The sequence below is a fragment of the Ambystoma mexicanum genome, chromosome 6p, assembly GCF_040938575.1.
Source record: "Ambystoma mexicanum isolate Mex_15411 chromosome 6p, UKY_AmexF1_1, whole genome shotgun sequence".
NCBI lineage: Eukaryota > Metazoa > Chordata > Amphibia > Caudata > Ambystomatidae > Ambystoma > Ambystoma mexicanum.
The window spans coordinates 321,365,391-321,387,860 of NC_090935.1; the positions used below are offsets into that span (position 1 = coordinate 321,365,391).

Consider the following 22,470-nt stretch of genomic DNA (forward strand, 5'->3'; position numbering starts at 1 on the left):
TGTTTTTCCACGGCTATCCATTCTGCGCTTTCACGCTAAAAGCCTGCCCCTGTGCTGTCTGTTCCCAACACTGCAATGTCCCGACCATTTACTTGTGAGTCTCACTGTTCTCCCTTTCTTACCATAGGGCAGGTGCTCATCTGCTGTGCCCCCACTAATTTACCCTACATTGGAGAGGTGCAAGACAGACGCGCCCCCCCCCGCCGCTAAATGTTTCCTCATCTTCATATTCTGCTGGGTCAGCCGCGGCATTTCTCCCTTCCTGCCGGCCTCGGAGAACTGCCCTACTACCAGTTCCAATGTGCAGCTTAACTCCACATCTGCGAGGCAGATCCCTCACTCCCATGCAAAGCAGGAGAGCGGGGGGATCCCCCCCCCCCCCTTTACATTATGTTGGACAGGGCGATCGTATATTCTATTTTATATGCAATTCAACATGACAATATGCAGTTTGGATTCAAGTGGCCATGTTGTTCCACGCCCCCAAGCGGTCTGTGGAACCAGCTTTCTTTTTTTTTTTACTCACCTTCATCACTTTTCCCAAATACAGTGAACATGAGGTACACAAGCACATCAAAAATAGTTCAATTGCCTTCAATTGGATTGGTAGTGGAAGGGGAGGGAGGGCGGAAAACAAGTAGGGATTCGAATAGGCCTTAAGAAAGGAATATATGTGTATGAAAAGATATGTGTCATCGCTGTACAATCGATTGGAATCTCACATTGACCATGGGTTGGGTTGCGAATCATTCATTTCCTCCACCACCTCAAGCCACCCGTAAAGGTGACCACCCTGCGCCAACTTTGCCTGTGAGTTAGCTGTAGTAGTACCATGATGCAAGGAGGATTAAAAAGAAGGATATGTTGCATAATGTAGTGGGTTTAGGCAGGGCATCTAGAGTGTCCCTGCAGTATGTGACCCAAGGAAGCCACATTCTGAAGAATGTAGGCAATGTATTATTCAGAGCAGCTGTTATTTTCTCTAGAGCCCATATTTCTCAGACCCTTGCCCACCATAGACCCAGGATCGGTCCGTCAGGGCACTTCCAAGAGCATGCTAATGTTAGGTGAGACGCCATCAAGAGCCGAGTTACGACGAAGGCCCCATCCCCAGTTTGGTTGTAAGCCTTTTCTCGATCTGTGCCCTCCAGGAGAAGCATTCCTGTGATGCCCCTACCTCGAGAGAATCTCCTTCCAGTAACTCCCAGTATTGTGGGAGTCCACCACATATGTTCTAAGGTGCCTGTGAGGCCACATCGTCTCCGGGACAGGGGTGAATAGCTCAGGGAAATTGTGTGCAGATGGTGGGGTGGGATGTACCAGCACAGCACTCATTTTAATGCATTTTCTTTAACTAGGGTGCCCTGGCCCAACTTCAAAGCCATGATTCTATTTGAAGACCCTTTTCCCACGCTATCATATATGGCATCTTTGTTTTGGGGTCTACGATGTCTAAAAGCTTATAGATTATTGTGGTGTTACCCTTGCACGCTGGGTCATTCACGTGTAATTCTAAAGCTAAGGATTCCCTGGTGACTTGGCTGAGGACCTCTTGGGAAGTAATCGAGTGTCTGAGCTGGCAGTAGTGCATTTTATCAACATCATGTAAGGAAAATTCCACAAATGTACATAGAAGCCCCTGGTTTTAGCGGTATCGCATTTGTCCCGTGGAACCCCTGAACCAGCAACGGAATACCCCCGTGAAGTCTGGTTTCCCCAACACTAAAGCCAGTGGGCCCAGGTCCGCCCGTACCCCTCAAAGTCTGAGAGGCGCGTCCCAATATGATAACATCGCCAATGGCATGTTCAATCCAGTGGTTACAAGATCAGAGACTACAGATGGGCATACAATAGGACATAGGCCTGCTAAGAAGGGGGAGAGGAAAAAGGTGCACAACTTTATGGCTGCGGGATGCTCCTTTACCACCTAAAATACTGTCAACCACATTATAGAGATATAACTGCCTCTATTTGGCAAATATTTAAACATGCCGCTTTTGAATAAAATACAAATCAAAATGTATTTGAAATGTGCTACTAAAGATAAGACTCATCAACGGCTACCATACCACATCCACTTTTCAATAACATGTATTTTGTTTAGACTAATTGTTTTGACAAAGTTTGCTTTAAAATGTATAATTTCCGAAAGTTGCTGCAAATGGGGTCCACCCTGCAGTAAATGTTTAAGTCTAGTTGTGCCACTGGTTGGATAATTTTGGAAACAGTCCAAAGCACAGTCTTTATTGCTGTAGAAAAACTGCAAACACATCTTGTGGCAATTACACACATGCAATGTTTGTTGAGAGTGCCATACGTCCCAAAGACAATATTTACAAGTAAATGTTAAAGTATTGCATTTTTTTTATTTTGTAGGTATAAAAAAAGGGCAATTTAACAGTGGATTGAGGTCGTATGATAAAGGAAACCCACTGAAAAATGATTAGACTTCATTTTATGTCAATCAAACACGAAAAATACTTGCTAGACATCCAAACAGCATACCTCCATAAATTTGGTCCACACACTGCAGAGTGATGTCATTTTCACCAACAATTCTATTTTGGAATTCTGGTTCCTAGAAGACAAAATAAGCCATTCATGTGTTATTAAGGGTCATTCAAGCAGTATGTGCCCAACATTTGCTCTTAGTGAGCAGATGTCCACATGACTAAGACAACAACCAAATGTTTCCCTTTGCATAGAAGTGTGTCTCAATAATGAAAATGAATGCCATCACTCTAGCGCTCTCCCTTTTGGTTCCTCAGAAGATGGTAGAGGCAAGAAGCAGTTCTGCAGTGGTCAGTGCATGAGGAAAAACCGCTTACCTCGTCTGCGTAAACACAGTTGCATCTTGAATTTTATCAACGCAACGTACATATCAATTAGCAGAGCAGTCAGCAACACTTGACAGGCAAACCGCTTAGATGTTTTTCATTAAACTACCTTTCATTAATTGTGTTATTTGATCCGACTTGTTTAATTAAGAAAAGATGGAGCATCAAAGAACAGCAAAATGCATTCGCTGCCTTTTACTCTACCTGTCTGAAGCTTGCATAGTTACAAAAGCCCTCAGCTGTACCCTGTATATTTAAAATCATATAGTAAACATTTGATCTACCCGAAAAGGGATAACTGAAACGTGCAAAGATCTGCGACTGGCTAATGCAGGGTCTAAACGTGGGATAACGTTGGGCAAACTGGGTACATTACATTACACGAGTGACGCATATGTGAAAATTAGAAGAGTTTGGAAAGGACATGAAGAAGGCAGACTGCCAAATCCTCGACCTGCGCGCATAAGGAAGTGGTTTATAAACTTGCTTATAGGTTCTATCACAATGGGAAGGCCAAGTGGTATATCCCACTGCTTCTGACGTTTGGTCGAAAGGGTGTTTAAAGTGGGCACCATCTCTGACATTTGGTGGAATTGCATGAAAATGGGTTCCATGTAATGTCCCTGCAAAAAGGTCTCCTGACAAAAAATGTTGCCTTTTTTTGTGGAGACATTATTACATTGAACATGCAGGGGACACCCCCGCAACCCTTGATTTTTTATATTTTTTTTTACAAGGGAAGCAGGGAACTGCCCCGCATCTCATCCCCATACATAATGTCACCATATATAATATCGCCGATGGCTTTTCCCTGCGACATTATGTATAGGGACACTATTACCCGATACCAGATAATGTGATTATTGTGGTGTGGACTTTTAGCTTGTATCAACTGTGAGGAATCAGGTGGAGTCATCGCTGATCTCCCAGAGGTAACCGCCTCCCATGTGGCCAGGGGACAGCGGCTGCTACCTGATCCTGACCATGGGGCAGGTAAAATGAGGGAGGATCACATGGGAGGAGACAGTCTCCGGGGAGATGCCATGACTCCATCAGGTGAGACATGGTATCCCCCATTTTTCTCCGAGGATAATCTTCCCATACACCAGGCCCTTATGGCTTATCATTCATCGACACCTCCCCCTTTGAAACATAGGGAAAACCTTTCCACACACCAGAGCCAAACCTCCAACCTTAATCCGTCTTGTAGAAATTACAAGGCCACCTTCTCCATGTCCAGTTTTCAATCATCCAACATTACCATTTAAAACTGTTGCAAATGATTATTCAAGCTCTAGAAATCAATTACCAACAATTAACTTCTTGTCCCATAATTCCTTAAGTACTGGGACAAAGAAGTGGAAAAGCGGGCGTGTGAAAGAGAAGCCGAACAGGAAACAGTCACAGAGGGAAACCAAGCAGCGTACCTTCACTAAACGACTGCGAATGAGCCTGAGAACGCAATCAAGAGTCAGTGAGACAGCCCAAAGGCAGTGGGGACCCTGGGACGCATCGGCAACCACACCAAATACTAATAACAGTAACAAGAACCGCAGAAAGAGAGGAAATTAAGAAACTAACTGTAAAAATGGGAAGAGAAGTGAAACCCTTATCAATGTGTGAATGTATGGAATGTAAATACATAGGAGCACCAAAACAAAATGCATATGAAGAGGATGTGATACACAATCAAGGGAATATACAGTTGTGGAAATCGTTGGAAACCACATCTGAATGCAAGAAGCCCTGGATAGAGAAAATACCAGGTAACTGCAAGTGTGCAAGAATGAGATGCTCTGGCAGGAGAGTATACCAGGCAATGCCAAGTGTGTAAAGAACCTCCAAGTACTGAAATATCAGAACTGTGTTAAGCATATAAAGAAAAGCCTAGTCCTGACAAAAAGAATTACAAATCTAGGAAGCTTTGTCTGTGACACTGCAATTGTTGACCAAATAAGACACAAGGAACTGTTGTATTCAAGGAAGAGAAACCCAGGGGAATGGAATCCCATTGTGGAACAAGATCTCTTTCGATGTAAAGAACTTTGTGTTGTTACTACTTATTCTTCATTTATGAACACTTTTGCAAGAACTAGACATTAACCAGGTTACTCACCATAGTGACCACCTTACTCCTAGTCCATAGTCCCCTTTCCTCCATACTTATGGGACATCTCTCCGTCCTATGGGACGGGACCGGAGCACTTTGTAAAAAGCATCCACATTTTCTTTTCCAAAATGTGTCCTTCCTCTCTTTCTTGTGCGGGGCCCGGCACACGGCCGTAACCCTGGCCACCTTGGCTCCGCCCCGCGCATCGCCCATCAGTCCTTTTCTATCGCCAGGTCAGAGACCTATTAGCAATAACAGAGGAACCTTATTAGAGGGGACGGCGGGCGGGCGTATGGAGGAAAGGGGACTATGGACTAGGAGTAAGGTGGTCACTACGGTGAGTAACCTGGTTATACTCCTATGTCCTGTCCCCTTTCCTTGACACTTATGGGAGATTCCCAAGCACTCCTAACTGGAACTACGGGTGGATGGAAATACCCCTGACTGAAAAAGGTTCTTCAGCGCAGCCTGACCAAACTGAGCATCAGCTCTTGAGCTCATGTCAAGACAATAATGCTTACAAAAAGCAGATGGGAAGGCCCAAGTAGCTGCCCTAGCGATGGACTCCCAGGGGACATATTTCTGAAATGCAACCGCGGCTGTCTTGCCCCACACCAGGTGTGCATGAATACCATTAGGAGGTTTCAGCCCTTGGACGGTGAAAGACTCCGTAATGCAGGCGGCGATCCACCGAAAAATAGTCGCCTTAGACGCCTGCTTACCCTGAGGGTTACCAAAAGTCACAAACAGTTGAGCACGGAAGTTCTGTACAAATAGAATTTAAGGGCCCTTCTGACATCGAGACAATGCAGAACCCTTTCTGCCTCTGAGGTAGGGTTCGGAAAAAAGACCGGCAGGGAGATCGACTGATTCAGATGGAATTCAGTTACCACCTTCGGCAGGAAAGCAGGATTCGTCGGTAGGACTACCTTATCCTTGTGAAAGACCTAAAAGGGATGCTCCACCGACAAGGCCTGGAGCTCACTCACCCGCCTCGCTGACGTAATGGCAACCAAAAAGGACACTTTCCAGGATAGGTACTTGAGGTCCACCATGGCCATTGGTTCAAAAGGCTTATGGCACAAGGCCGTCAGGACTACATTTAGATCCCGCAGCGGGTGCGGACTACGAATTGGAGGGTAGAGGCGTGTCAAGCCTGCAACCACTGGATTACACAGAGAGTAAGAACATTGGTCCGTAGAAAGATAAGCGGAGACTGCTGAAAGGTAAGTTCTGCATGACAGACTCGCTAGGAACGATACGAAGGACAGCACTGTGTCAATCGTAGCCCCCCTTGGGTCCAACTGTTTTTCCAAACACCAATGACAGAACCTGAGCCATTTACTTCTGTATTGGGATCTAGTCGAGGGTTTCCTGGCTGCCTGGATAATATGCATGTTATCCGCAGACAAGTTAAGATGTTCTAAAGACTTGAACTCAGGCACCATGCCGCCAAGCTGAGCGATTGTGGGGAGGGGTGCCACATCTGCAGTTCCCCCTGATGAAGAAGATCGAGGGTCACTGGTAACCTGATCGGCGGATACACCGACAGGTGTTGAAGTTCTGAGAACCAAAACCTGGCCGGCCACTACGGGGCTATGAGTAGAAGGGAACAGTTCACAGAGTTCTTCAGCTTCCAAATTGCTCAATGGACTAGAGGCAGAGGCCGGAAGGCGTAAGCTCTCATGTTGTGCCATGGAATCTCGAGAGCATCCCCCAGGGAGGAGGCTCTCAGCCCCCTCTGGAGGCATACTGAGGAAGCTTCTTTTTTTACCGCCGTAGTGAAGAGGTCCACCTCCGGTGTGCCCCAACACAAGGAAATCCATGAGAGGACCTCCGCCTTCAACTCCCACTCATAGCCGACCACTGTCCGCCGGCTGAGGTCATCCGCTGTGACATTCTGCTGGCCCAGGATGTGCACTGCAAGCAGCCAAACACCATGAAGCACAGCCCACTCCCAAATCTGGATGGACAGGTCCACGAGAGGGGGAGACTTGGTTCCCCCTTGCTTGTTGATGTAATACATCGACACCACATTGTCCGTGTGTATGCGGACCACCTTGTTGGCTATGATCGGTCTGAACACCCTGAGCGCTAGGAAGATCGCCAGAAGCTCTAAATGATGTATGTGGAGGAGCTTGTCTTAAGGCGACCAGAGATCCCAGACCTGAAGAGGATCTACCGTCGCACCCCATCCCCTGGAGGGAGGAGTCCGTCGTGATCGTCACAGTAGGGGCTGGGTCCTGAAACCCCACACCCACCGACAGGTTGCTGAGAGATGACCACCATTCCAGGTCCACTCTCATGGAAGCCAGAATCATTATCAGCTTGGAATCCGGATCCACAGCCTGACGCCAAGAACTCCGAAGAGCCATCTGGGTCTGCCTCATCTTGAGACGAGCAAGAGGAAGAGCCAACACGCATGAGGCCCAGAAGCCTCTGGAACCACCAGGCCGACATGCTCTCTTACTGCGCAAACATCTGAAATGTGGCTAACAGATCCGCCACCCTGTCCCCGGTCAGGTACACTCTGCAGTCGATCGTGTTCCAGCGAAAACCCAGGAAAATCAGGTCCTGCGAGACCGTCATGAAAGATTTCCGCCAGTTCACCGACAGCCCAAGATGGACAGGAGCTGAAGGAGAGACTGAAGATTGTCCGCTGCTTTCAACAGACAAGGGCTGCGTAAGAGCCAGTCGTCCAAATACGGATACACATGGATACCCTGCAGACGAAGATAGGCCGCAATCACAGACATCTTCATGAAGACAGGCGGCGCCGAGCTGAGGCCAAAAGGAAGCACTCGAAACTGGAAGTGCTCCTCTCCCAAAGAGAAACGGAGATATCCCCCTGTGTGGAATCCAAATCAGAATATGCATGTACGCATCCTGAAGATCCACCGCACTGAACCAATCGCCCATCTGCAAAGAGGATCGTATCTGGCTGGGCGTGATCATCTTGAATTTCTCTTGGGGTAGGAAAAGAATGAACTTGGAAAGGTCTAGGATGGTGCGCAGGCCAGCCTGGTTGGGTTTGGGCACTGTAAACAGCCGGGAGTAGAAGTCCTCCCCTCGTGTTCCGCAGCTCTGAGGTCCAGAAGTTTCTGAACCTCGACTTTGAGGGAGGGTGAGCCCGACAGCTGAAAAGGAGGGTTGAAGGGTGGGGCAGGGGGTAGGGGTAAGCGGAAGCCCACCCGAGCAACTGACAAGACCCATCTGTCTTCGGTGATGGTCTGCCACGCCTCCCAATGAGACGCAATGCGTCCTCCCACCGGGGTCTTGTGCCACCTGAGGAGGAGGCTGAGGAGCGGGAGAAAACCGAGTCCGTTGTTGCCTATGGCGGTTATTCCCAGAAGGGGTATCCACTCTGGGAGATTTCCGGTCAAGGAAGCCCCTAAAGCCAGAGGAGGTCGGCTTTGCGACAACAGTCTCTGGGCTTTGAAAGGGGTCTTAACAAGGACCGACAAGGACTTAGCTGTCTGAGTGCTATCCTTCGTCTTGGTGAGCTCTACATCTGTTGTAGAATGAAAGAGCTCCTTACCATCGAACGGAAGGTCCAACCCCTTGTCCTGCACTTCTTTTGAGAATTTAGTGACATGCAACCATTCCTGCCGTGAGGTATCAATCCCCAGCATAAGGCCCCGAGCCGAGGTGTCTACGTGATGAGCCGCAGCATCCAGGAGATCCTGGGCCAAGACCCTGGCGTCGGATAATCCCACCTTAAAGTCTTCCAGCTTCTCGACTGGGATGAACTCCTCAAACTCTGACAGACCTTTCCACATCCGCATATTAGCCCCTGCTAACACCAGTTCGGCATTGGCCTGCCTGAGCTGCAAGGCCGAGTTGGCGAAGATTTTTCTCCCAAGGGAGTCAAGGAGCTCATCCTCCTTTTCCAGAACCTGAGTAGCCGTCGTGGAAGAGGATGCTGCAGGCCTGGACTGCAAAGTGGCCGCAGCCACCACTGTGGAGGAGGGGGGCGGACAAGACGACAGGGCCACCTCTTCCGAAGAATGCAGCCTGTATCGCGCGTCAATTTTCTTATTGACGAAAAGTCCAGAGTGTGGCTTTTCCCAGACCCTGCGGACCTCGGCCAGAACTTCCTTCTGCAAGAACAGGCCGGTACGCTCCAAAGGAGACAGGGTGAACGCCCCAGAAAGCACGCCCTCCTGCGGAGCGGGTGACTCAGGCACCAGAACATCTATGAAGCACATCATGTCCAGTACCCGGTCATGAAAAGCTCTAATAGAGCGGGGCAGGTCCTCGTCCGACAGGTCAGGATCCTGCTGAGCCGTGTCGGGCGCTGCCTTGTCCACAGGGGACAATGCGGGCAAAGGCGGAAGAGTCGGGGAAGGCACATTAGGCAAAGGAGGTGCCGGCGGAACCACCGGAGGAACGGGTGGAGCCGGAGGCGCGGGCGAACATATCTCCCTAAAAAGCCCTTTGAAATATTCCCTTATGGGGTCGGTAAGCATGAGCGTTTGAAATTTACCGAAAAAGGTGTCCTCCCGGGACTGCTTTGGAACCTGAGGAGGCCTCTCAGGAGGAGGATAATTCCAGGGTCGTAACGGGGAAGGGTGCCACACCGGCCCCTCCACCGACATATCCACATAAATCAAAGGTGCCGACCCCGCAGGCAATGAAACATTGTGCAAAAGGGGCATCCGGGCGTTCCAATCATAAACTGGCCGGTAAGGATGCGCACAAGGAACTCTATGTTCACCCACGGAACCAAGCCCTACACCTGAGACCAATGGCGTAGTTGTAGGGGTAGCACCCAAAATGGCCGCCGCGGACGTGGCGGGAACGGGTGCCATTTTGTCATCGCCTGACCGGAACTGTGGCACATGAGGAAGTGAGGCAGGGATCCCCGTCGATGGATCAGGAGTCTTAACTTTAGCCTTAACATAAGGAACCTTGGCAGAGCCGATACTATGAGGCCTGGAATGTTTCTGCGACATACCAACCGCCAAATTAACCTTCCCAGGAAGGACCTCGGCACTGCCGGTAAAAGAAGAACTTTCCTTCTTTGCCCCCTCAACAGATCTGGTGTCGCCACAAGAGCGGGAACAGTGAGAAACAGCCTTCATCGATAAGGCCTTGTCAGAACTCTCAGAAATGTTAGTACCCCGGTCTTATTCTTGAGGGAAGCCGATAGAGCGGCCTCAGAGCGAGCTCCGGTACCCAACGACTCAGTAGAATTGTGTCTACAAACAGCCCCCAAAGGAGGGCCCTAGGAGCGTGCTCAGTTATCCACAGACCCCTTACGGAGACCCTCTGAGAAAACTCTGGCACAATTATTAGGCTCAACGGGCACCTCAGGGCAATCCCCAGTGACAGAACGAGAGGAACCTGGAAAGGTATCTCCCGGCCAGAGTGCTCTGAAAAGTAAAGAACATACCGGCCGTTTCTTCTTTCGTCTATGAACGCCTGAAAATGCGAAGGAGGAGTTCGTCGGAACACCTCCTCCCACAGCTCCAACCGACGTTGAAGTGCCCGGACTGAAAGGGAGTCGCAGTAAAAACATAAGTCCCAATGGTGATCGGACCCAAGCACTCTAAACAAAGAGGATGGAGATCCGAGGGTGGGTCGTCGGTGACACGAACAATCTGGAAAGTCTAGTGTTAGGTTGTGGGTTGGGGTTATAAATAACCACTCATGAGCCTTGTTCAGTTTAGGTATCTTTAGTAAGTCCACAGGAACACAGGTAAGTACATCAGGTATAATACAGGACAAGTTCATAGGATAGAAGCATCCACCGGTCCCCCTGTGCCAAGCTTAAGTTTCCAACTGGCAATCCAGGAACACAGGCACTCAATCCAAACATTCCAACCAGAACACTCCATACCAAACATTCCAGACTCAGGCACACATACATACAGGGAATAGCCACATATTAAGGATAGGTAAAACACAACACATCTCCCCCCATACATAACCATGCAATCAAGGGAAAAACAGAAGGAACAGTGTTACTAACATGTATGTATATAATAAAAACGATCCTTCTAAACATCCATTCAGCAAACTGCTCCTAGCATAAAGCTATCCCCTACCAAGTCCTTGGAGTAACTGCCAATTAGCTAACACACTTCCAAAACAATCACTAGAACCATAACAGGCCTATTATGGAACTCGCTACAAGGGAACCAGCCCGCAATCTCATTCTCAACCATTACCACCTGCATCACAACAATAGCCCTGTATCATCATTCACCAACAACAAGATGTGCTAACACAATCTACAGGGTTCACCCTACTATCTGCCTAAAGCGTACTATTCTCCACTCCTCCGAGAATTTGACACCAACAATGTCTGGATTCTCCACCCCCCAAAGATTTGACACCACCAGTGTCGGGATTGTCCATCCCCCGAGAATTTGACACCAACAATGTCGGGATGTCCATCCCCCAAAGATTTGACACCACCAGTGTCGGGATTCTCCATCCCCCGAGAATTTGACACCAACAATGTCGGGATTCTCCATCCCCCAAAGATTTGACACCACCAGTGTCGGGATTCTCCATCCCCCAAAGATTTGACACCACCAGTGTCGGGATTCTACATCCCCCAAAGATTTGACACCACCAGTGTCGGGATTCTCCATCCCCCAAAGATTTGACACCACAAGTGTCGGGATTCTCCATCCCCCAAAGATATGACACCTCCAGTGTCGGGATTCTCCATCCCCCAAAGATTTGACACCACCAGTGTCGGGATTCTCCATCCCCCAAAGATTTGACACCACCAGTGTCGGGAATCACAATCCCCCAGCCTGAGCTACTACATGCTCAGATCACTGCACAGACTCATTCCCTCAAACACACCAGTCAGGAAAATTGAGCATTTAATATGATAAACAAGGGTTAAGCACCACACTTGAGTCCAATAATAAAGCTTACAAAGTCCTTATGGTTGTTTTCCTGTGGAAGAATAATTGGTTAATACAGTGCAAAACATAAACACAACTAACATTAGGTTTTGAATTTCAGTACATAGCTTTTGAAATTTCAGTACATAGCCACGACATCAGAACTTCCCATAGACGCACCCTTTAGCTCCACACAACGCCACCAATACTGGCAAAAACACACCACCTTTTTTTAGGCACCTCAACACCGGGAACTACATCCCCAAACACAATAACAAAATACATTTGAGGTCAACACATTGCCGGATCTGTAATGTTGAAATCTCTTGTTTTTTTTTTTTTATAATGGCATCTCCCCCCATACATAACCATGCCATCCAATGAAGAAATAGAAGAAACTGAAACATTTCCTCACAAAAACATACTGTCATTGAACGCCACATTCTGCAATGTTGCAGCATCAAACTGGTACATTTTACATGTGCATCTTAAATAAAATAACTCCTGAATAGCGTTGCTTACGAACACATGAATAGCGTTGCTTACGAACACAAACGCTAACTGTTCCACGATATCAGGCCTCTGTGACGAGTAAACAGTTCCATTAATCACTGCTGGCAGGTCTCCAAGCATGACAAAAGCTCCAAAGATCACTGCTAACCTCCCGCTGTTCTTCTTTCTGAATGTATTTCGGATGGATGAACGTCTTTAGTTCCGATGGGCCGGAACACTCCTAACTTCCTTAATGCACGTCATCACGTTCATCCACGTCCTAAGGGCCTTTCCTCAAGACAGCCTCCTAATGTAAACTGGGAAACAAATGGTGCAGGCATTTCTCATGCATTCCAGCAAACGGCACGGCTGGAATGCAGGGAACACAATTGGGCGCGCATTCGCAATGGTCACCATTATCCTCAGCCACGCAGTGACGTCACCACTTACAAACGGAGCTCCGAACTGGACACAGCTCCCAGGAGCAACCCCCATCCAGTCCATAACAGCTGTGATCCGTGCTGTAACCAACATACCGCCCCCACTGCGCTTTCCTGAGGTGACGCCCGCACAACGGTAAGACTCCTGAACATCATTTAAGTCCAATAGCATGCATTTCAACGGTATGCATTTAACCAGCATGTGAGATCAGCTTGCTGACAAAGTACAGTCTCCTGGTGCTAGGGAAGGACCCCTTCACAAAAGGTACAATCTTTGAAATCACTAATTGACTGTAAATACTGAAGTCGCTCCACTGCTTAACACTTTCTCTGACTTTCACTGCCGACCACCAAAGTCACTCAATTGTTTACCCGGCCCCTTGTGCACTGTCTCTATAAGCTGCTGCTCACTCCAAAGGCCAATTTCATATACGCTGTCAGTAGTGCAGCGCTTCCCTGCAATGTCACTGAGCTGAGCCGTTCACTCATCCATGCAGGCGCAGCACGCTTACCTTGGGGGCCGGGGGGGGGGCCCGGTGGATGCCTCTGTGGTTACTGCTCCTTGCTGATGGGCAACTTCCTTGCCCCTCTTGTGTCCTGGTAACAGTCCTTGTGAGTACTGCTTGGTTCCTTGTTCCTTTTCTGTTGCTGCTCCCTCAGTTTCCATCCCATCCTCGTCGCTAATGTTAGGTTGTGGGTTGGGGTTATAAATAACCACTCATGAGCCTTGTTCAGTTTAGGTATCTTTAGTAAGTCCACAGGAACACAGGTAAGTACATCAGGTATAATACAGGACAAGTTCATAGGACAGAAGCATCCACCGGTCCCCCTGTGCCAAGCTTAAGTTTCCAACTGGCAATCCAGGAACACAGGCACTCAATCCAAACATTCCAACCAGAACACTCCATACCAAACATTCCACACTCAGGCACACATACATACAGGGAATAGCCACATATTAAGGATAGGTAAAACACAACATCTAGTTTGAACGACATAGACAGACTAGTTCACGATCACTAGCGAGAGCCAGAGAGGAAAAAAGGGAAGAACATCTTCCGAGGATGCCAAGTGCATCCAGTCCCGAACGAGCGGTGAAAAGAACTGATGGGCGATGCGCGGGGCGCAGCTAAGGTGGGCGGGGTTACGGCTGCGTGCAAGAAAGAGAGGAAGAACACATTTTCGAAAAAAAATGTGGATGCTTTTTACAAAGTGCTCCGGCCCCGTCCCATAGGACGGAGAGATGTCCCATATGTATGGAGGAAAGGGGACGGGACGTAGGAGTATTCCCTTTTCGCCTTTAGAATGTAGTGTGAGGGTCAAAATAGAACTTTTGGACAGAAGCACAGTTTGATTATGACAATCTGACACAGACCAGAAGAAATCATCTTTTAGTGACCATACACCAGGACAAAACTGGAAGGATGCAGATAGTCCATCAGTTTCCATGTTATGCATACAAACAGTAATGATGCCAGTTATAGAAAAGATAACATTAATGCTGAAACAAGGCGTTTAACAATGCCAACATCTTTCTCAGTTCTTGCCCATTGTGGCATCATTCCTTGATGGTGCCCATCATCAAGTCTCAAACATCTCACTGGCTTAAATTATACTAGGCTGTGGGTGGAAGCCACACTGTCTCCCGTTCCTCAAGTTAAGCCAGTACACTATGATGACTTTACTTTGTGCCCACAACTAGATTTTAAATTATTGTAGGGAAGGACCCCATTAAGTGATAGGTTAATAAAACGTTGAAAAATTCAGTGAGTGTTTTTGAGAAACAGTGTGTAATAAATGCTATTGTCAGACAGACAAGATCAGTGCTCTAATGCTGCCTGATTTGAAGATAAAAATACTTCTTTTCGTGTATAGGAATTGCTAAATACAAAGAATATTTAGATTACAGGAAGTGTCCTTTTTATTGGCAGCATTAAGCTACGCCTTTAAGGGGCTGTCTTTGGCGTTGGGCTTGCCAGCCTGAGTCATTTTAGAGCTGACCAAATCTTATGGCTGTTCACACCATGGCCTGCTCCCAAACACGGGTCTTAATGCTATTAGCATCTAGCCATGCCAACCAGGGTGATAATAGTGTGAGATGCCTGGCGAAGAAAGTGCCAGCCAGCAGGAGAGCGCGCAGACAGTTACCGGTGTATCATTCCTGTGATTTGCTGATCCCAATTGGATGCACTTAAGGCCAGGTGCTAATTTAAATTTTTGTTTACGTGCTTAAAAATATGCTTTGCATGAATGAGAACTACGATTTCACTCCCTAAGAAAATTCTTTTACTCCGTTTCACAAAATAGGAATTAAAATACTTGTACCTAAATTTGCTTATCTGTTGTGTAGCCCTGCCTGAATATTACTTAACTGAGGAGACAGCCACCTATTTAACTTGCCTTCAACTTGGTCAATGCATATACTAGACACTATACACAACTAAGTGTTGATGGAAGTCAGACCCTAGTGCCTCTTGTCTGATCATCGTTTCCAAAGCAAGATTACCACAACAAATGGAAAGGGAATGATCTAACAATGCAAATTTGATTTTGTCCTATTTTTTTTTTTACACAAACTTGCCCGAAGTAAGAATCCACAGCACCAGAATACACGTTAAAGAACACTAAGGAATAAAAGCTAGTACCAAAAATCACCATAATGCCCCACTGAAACAGAGTTGACGACTGGCTGGGGTGAGTCAGGGCTTCTTTAAAATTTCAAATAGTTGCCTTTTACACCAAATTTAGTTGAGGAAACGAGCAGTGCGCAGCACATCTACATTCCGTGCTACCCCTGATGAATGCATGATTTAAGACTGAGAAGCCGAAGAGGCACTCCCTTTGATGGATGGAATTTGCGAGACTGTTTTCACTTTTTTATGAGCATCATGGCTGCTGAATTAAATGCTCACTTCTGACATGGGACAATCCTGCAGCCTGCAAAAACCAATCCTTGGCAGACCCGACTCAACCTTTCATTCTTATAAGGTCCATAAATTGAGACCCGTCACATTTGGTAATAACTATTGTTACAGCTCTTGGCATGAAGTGCGTCATAAATGTCTGATGTTATTAAGAACAGAATCATTGTAAATACAGGTTGTATTTGCAATTTTGCACATTGGTCTTCACAATTTGGGCCAGGTTGTGAACTGCAAAGTGAATGGTAGTTGTACAGATAGGCATTGCATGCTTCACTCCCTAGGGAAAGTATTTCTGAATGAGGACAGCTAGAGCTGCAGTACCAGACCCTTAATCCTTCTTGTTTAGCCCCTTATTATAAAACCACACTTGATCAAGCATATGAGTGACAATAAACACTGCTTCCCTACACTATCAGGCTTGAAGGCCTCCATTACAAGTTTGATTTTTAGTGTAACCAGTACCCCAAGAATGCCTTCCTTTGTTGCACCACATTAACTATTTTAATATCATCTAGGCTATCAGACTGTCTAGTCTACCTAGTTTATTTGATTGTGTGCATCTGTTGGGTCACCATTTGTATGTTTTTGAACTATATGAAATCACTGCAGCTGTAGATCCTTAACCAGGACTCAAAATGTGCACTCGCCACTAGTGAGTGATAATGGACTATTGGTGAGTAAGAAATAATGTGTATGTGGGCGAGCGAAGGGCTAGTAGCTAGAAACTTTACATTTTACCCCGCCTTCATTTAAATAAAAATACCTTAAAAAAGAAAACCCTTCAGATTAAGTAGCATTAACCCTATTACACTATTCCAAAGTCTGAACATGCCCTATCCCCAAATACATGTTATGCACTTGAGGAACTACCGGGGTTTAAGAATCTCTTATTGGTAGATCAGAACAAACCCAAAAAAGAAGCCAGCGAGAGAGAAGTATTACTCAGTGGCCCTCTGTACAATAGGAGGTCAACAGAGACTTCATTTAACATAAACTTTGTGGCTTCCAGTTTACGATAATATCTGCAAAGAGAGAAGTGGGTTGTAAAAGCACCCCAATGTCATTGGAAGTAGGTCCATTTGGAAAAGTATAATTTAGATTCCATCTACAAAAGGTAAAAGGAATACAACATGGCCAGCCATCCACGAAGATAGGCACCTTAATCCGAGCTCTGCAACGGCAAACCACGACATAGATCATCATTTTTCCTGAGACTGGGACCGCTTCATGATATGCTATCAACAACACAGCGTTGTGGGATACATTGGTGAAAAACCGGACTTGTCTGCTATAGCAGTGTAGGCATAATGCTTTAAGGATCCCACTCCCTGCCCCCATGATTCTCTCACATAATACTTCGGCAGAGGCAACGCACCATGCGAAGGCCCTTGCATGTGGTACAGGTAGCGTGCGCTCTGGTGAATTATCTCGCAGGAGGAGGAGAGTCGTGCCACAACTGGAGGGACTATATGGACAGCTACTTAGCATGAATGTGAGCCCAAGGGACCGATGGAGAAAAGAGTGGTGGCCATGCCACATTTTGTGATCCAGGGGCTCGGACGGCTTCCATCCCCGCTTGGAAATCAGACGAGATGAGCTGCGGAATGTGCTGCGTGTTGACAGAGCAGGAATCTGGAAGGGATCCTGGCAGTCATTACTGGTGGGAAAGTGAAGGTAAATATGCTAGATTACCTATTAGGAGGACTGGTGGAGTTCTAGCATGAAGTGCGTTTGCTGCCACCAGGGAGATCTCACATTAGTCACATCTTGGGTGAGCCTAAACAAAAGAAAAAAATGCTGAAAATGACCCATTTGCCCCATGATGTTACCGAAACAAGTACAAATCAAATCAGCAAATAACCCTGTTACAAGCTCTCCATCCAGTGCTGGAGGCATAAAAAGGAACTGAAGATTTGATATTGAGGTTAGACGGCAAATTTGATTAGATGACAGGGACAGATGTTCACATTGTGGATCATGAGAAATACACGTAGGGGCCTTACCAACATTCTAAAATTCCGAGAAGCGATTTGGTCGGTTCATAAAAAGAAAAAAAAAAGAACATCTGGCAATATGCAATGAAGAACTGGAAAATGCAGAAAAGTAGAAACACCTTAGTGTCCTGGGTTTCCCATTGGGGCTGAGGGAGATATCTCTGCAGCTATCATAGCCAAATGGATCATGGATGTCCTTGGACATGATGCAGAGGAAGACCTTTTTTAAAAACAGATAAACAATAAAGAATCAAATTGAGGATGGGTGGCATCGAAATCAATGGTGGGGGCCAGACACTCCTATTGCATGTCAATATTTTGCACAACAAGGAGTGGATACTCGAAACAGTCTGGCAAATTAATTCCTCCTCAGAATCTCCTGGTTGGAAGGACATGACTTCGTTGGTTACAGAGAATGTGAGTTTGGTCCCTTTGGGTTTGGCATAGACTACGGGTAGCGAAATTGGTAGACAATGGAGTTATACTTAGTAGTTGATTGTTGTTATTCTTCCACAACATATCTTTGAAGAGGACGGACAGAGAGAAGAAATGTTTGCATCAATGATATTTGTTTGAGATGGTTATATTTGGTGTATTGCATTGGCCATCATGACATGGGTTCCACATGTCTTATACATCGTTTACAAAATGATGAAAATTAAATAAATATTTTAAAAAGGGAAAAGGGAAAATGCCTGCTGTATCTGCAGTATCCTTTGCTCAAACATTCAAGCTCTTGATACTTAATTAAGCAAATGAGAGGTAAAATGTTGCCAAATAAGGTGACTTGGACAAGAGGCATGCAAATAAGACATGATTCCATAAAGTCCATACCTGAACAGCATTATGAAAATGGGGTTAACTTCAGATAACCAGTTTCTATCATTATTGATCTCACAGTCTTTATTAGTTTTGGATTATATGTGACGTGCTAACTAGGCAAAACTTTGGCATGATAGTGAACATAATGGGGAAATTAAATCAAATGAGGGGCACGTGGACTGTGGTGGTTGTTTGGTTATGTTGTTACACACTGTCTCCCCAAATCTGTCTCATATCGGCCACAAACACATTCTATTTTTCAGTGTATGTTTTTATGCACTGACTATCTTATTACCCCATGGTGATCCCGTTTCTTTGGTCAAAGACCAGCTTCTTATCCAAACCCCATGTTGCTCTCCATTTTTTCATGTTGGCCATCTTTTTGCTGATCCAGTGTTTGTCGCCATTTTGTTGGCTTCCCCAGGTTGCTCCACATTTCTTTTATCTCCCAACTGACATTACACTCTCTCCTCTTCCTCAACAAAGAACTGGAAAGTGATTTGTCACTGCTTCCTCTGGTCTCCCAAGTTTAGGTCTAGTTCTGTCCCTGTCTTTGGTTGTGTAGAGGAGGTTTTTCAAAAAACACAGTGATGAGATGGGCTCTTCATGATGCTCAGTGTTAAATAAAGGTTTTGTGAAAAACATGTTCTCGCTTAGCCTGGTGGGCACAAGACAATCCACAGGTCTCTTTTTGGAAGAGTGGAGATATTGGAGGCCAAGCAGAAACAAGGGTTGAAGAAGTACCCCAAAGTGCTAATATTGATTCTGTGGATCGATAACAGCAGCAGCCTATAGGCCTTCAGCTATCCTCCCCTTTCCCAGCTTGTGTACCTTAAATGCCACTGAAGATGCAAAACCAGATCCCGGGACTATTACCAGACCTCTATATTGGCACATGTCTTGCCAATAGCAGATGGTTTGAAAATGCACTATAATGGCACCCTCTTTAACAGATTGTGAGGAAATGCCACAATGCTCTGCCTGATATTTGGTTACCCAGAAGAGGGGCATCTCACAGTTGTCAGTCGTGGCACGTGTGTAGAAATAGGTAATACGGAATTTCACAGTATACCAGGATTTCAAATTCATCAATAGTTAGGAGCTTTCACAGTAATCCATGATAATACATGAGACCAAAAGGCATCAGGATTGACGGTACTTCATGAAGGCACATGCATGGTCATTAAAAAGGAGATGGTACAGTGATTTATAGCGGCACACTTTGGATCAATGGGGAGATGTTTTGAAAGTATTTCTAATAGTTTATGGTACCCGGAAGTGGCACGCAAGTGGGCTGTTGGGCTGGGAGACTCTGGTGCTACGTTGCGTTCAGTTTCTGCAGTGGACACGGATCTTTGCTAATCAAAGTCCATTTTTTGTGTCTATTATCTGGATCCCGCCTCCCTCCTCCCGCGCACAGAATTGAACCACTGGTGCTAGTGCACCCGCGTGCGCACCCGGAAATGGCACGCAAGTGGGCTGTTGGGCTGGGAGACTCTGGTGCTACATTGCCCTTCGTTTCTGCAGTGGACGCGGATCTTTGCTAATCAAGTGAGTGAGTCGGCAAGAGAAAGCACAAGTGGACTTTGGCTGCGTAACACGCGGCCTCCTGGTAAAACGCTGCAGCCCAGCGCTTGGGGACTTGTTCTGGGACTTGCCTGGGAATTGGGATTGGGACTGGGATTGGGAATCCAGGGGAACTGAATGCAATACTGATCTCTCTCTCTCTATTCGATCATAGAGTCCTTTTTTTGTGTCTATTATCTGGATGCCGCCTCCCTCCTCCCGCGCACAGCATTTAACCACTGGTGCTAGCGCACCCGGAAGTGGCACGCAAGTGGGCTGTTGGATTGGCGGAGGAGGAGAGAGATTGTTTTACTATTCTGTTTCTGGGGTAAGATGTGAATAGAAAATAAAATAAAATACCCCCTATAGGACATTATGGCAACTGTGCTGCGCAATGGAAAAATATGTGCTATAAAGACCCCGGGGCCTATACTGGCCGTCGAAAACATCCAGGCCGCTCAGTGTGTTGGTACAGAGATAAAATCTAGCATGGATGTGCAAGTACCATTTGAAACCACTCCTATGAGAGAGGGACACAAAGACCAGAATTCTGTGAACCCCCTCCCCCAGTTACCACTACCCAGGAGGAGAACTTGGAGGGGGGAAAAGAGGAGGAGGATGTAAGGGAAAAAATGGACGTCATTAAACAGGAAGTGGAATTCTCCTATATGCACTCGCAAATACAAGCAAAAATGGGCGCCCAATTTTTGGGGAATGAGGACATTTCCTTTGTGCCTGCGGGCCTGTCATTCGATACCCAAATCCCAATTCAATCAAGTTTCCTGAGTATAAGAGAATCACTCAGTCAAAAGTTAACTGAGGGGACAGAAAATATGTTAGAAGAGAAAAATACGGATGTATCCATGATGGGGCAGGCAGTAAGAACGGAATTGGGGATACGAGCTAGGCTCTCAAGGGGCCCCTCCACGCCTGTAAATGCGTCTAGAAATGGGATTGATCAAGTGCACCTATTTAATACACTACCTCAAATGAGTTCTACCATAACATACAGAGTATACTCATCAAATGCTAAATTTCCACTACCATCTGCCTCAATATTTACAAATACACAAGAGGGCTGGGGAGTGGACGACAATGTTATAGAGGCGCAGGGGGGCCACATACCAAAGGGGAATCTGCCGATCCCCGCTCTGCCAACTCACATCGACACTTCCCCAAGCTTCCCTCACAAGTTCCCCTATTAATGACAGTAATGCTAAATTTGAGGAATCATTGCCAGTAATATCTAGAATATTAAATCTTCTAGATAAAGGCCCTGAGCTTACCCATTGGGAGATGAGAGACTTGAAAAGGGTTGCTCTGGACACCCAACTAAAACTAACCAAAGTGGAAGGCTTTCTCATGGGCAAAGATGATAGGACGGTAACCTCAAAAAAGATAGATATCATACAAATTCCTAAAACAACTAACTCACAAGGATCTCGAACCTAGGCTGGTGGAAAGGAAGCTTTGACCTATGCCAGTGTGATACCTGTGGGCATTGCAATGAATCTATCAAAGGAAAAAAAGAAAATGAACAGAAACCTGACTCAGAGGGGGAAAAAAGGATCGTGGAGCTCCTGAAAGAGCCATCAGTGAAAATCTCATCGTTAGAAAAGGGCATTGCAGAGCTACCTGATAAACTTGCACCTATAATGCCTTTGAGACCGGTAAGGTCCGTCCAGGATGAGGACCCCATTCCCACTGTTACCCTTGACAGCCCTTCAGTTCTGATAAAACTGATGGAATCTACTGATGGGGCAGGGGTCAGAGACGATGACATAAAAAAGCAAAAGGAGGAGGGGAGTCCGATAGGAAATGGCTTCTTCCTGTCAAGGAAACAGAAACGACAGGCTTTAAAGGCAAAAAAAAGGCTGTTGAAAAAGAGACCGACCTCCACAAAGTCAGAAACCTTTAAGAAAACCCTTGAATGAAGTTGCACTATCTGATTTAAGACAACAACGAGGAAAGTAGGATGGCCTTGCAATTAAATGGTACTGATACCTTAAAATCTAACAAGGGAAAAAAAAGAAAATAAAAAAAATAAAAAAAATCAGAGAAACAACATAAATGGAAAAATTGTGAAAAAAATGGGGAAAATAAACATGAATCAGAAGGAAGATATTACACCAAATGCAAATGATAAGACTGAAGGAACTGAGTAGAGAAAGTACACCCCCCACAAACGGATGGGGAAATAAAGAGAGAAAACAGTCACAACTTTCTAATTTTTACAAGGTTTTGGAGAAGTCGACATACCCGACAGGCATTAACAGAAGATAGCTCCAACCTCTTGGCTGAACATCCCACGACCTCAGCAGAATCTAATAGATTAGGTTTTTCCTCCCTACCTCCAGCTCCATCCTTAGCACCCACCCCAATGGAGACTGTAAAGACCTCTGGGGTGGATGCAATTGAG

The 22,470-nt window shown here is 46.2% G+C and overlaps 1 protein-coding gene across 1 annotated transcript in view; it reads right to left on the reverse strand.

The window, feature by feature from the left end:
* MTMR12 (myotubularin related protein 12) overlaps positions 1–22,470 on the reverse strand; it is a 1,529,619-nt gene that overhangs the window by 985,443 nt on the left and 521,706 nt on the right. The window contains exon 4 of the mRNA XM_069627080.1: positions 2,506–2,578. Coding sequence (XP_069483181.1) covers positions 2,506–2,578 — 73 coding nt within the window. The remainder of the gene's footprint in view (positions 1–2,505; positions 2,579–22,470) is intronic.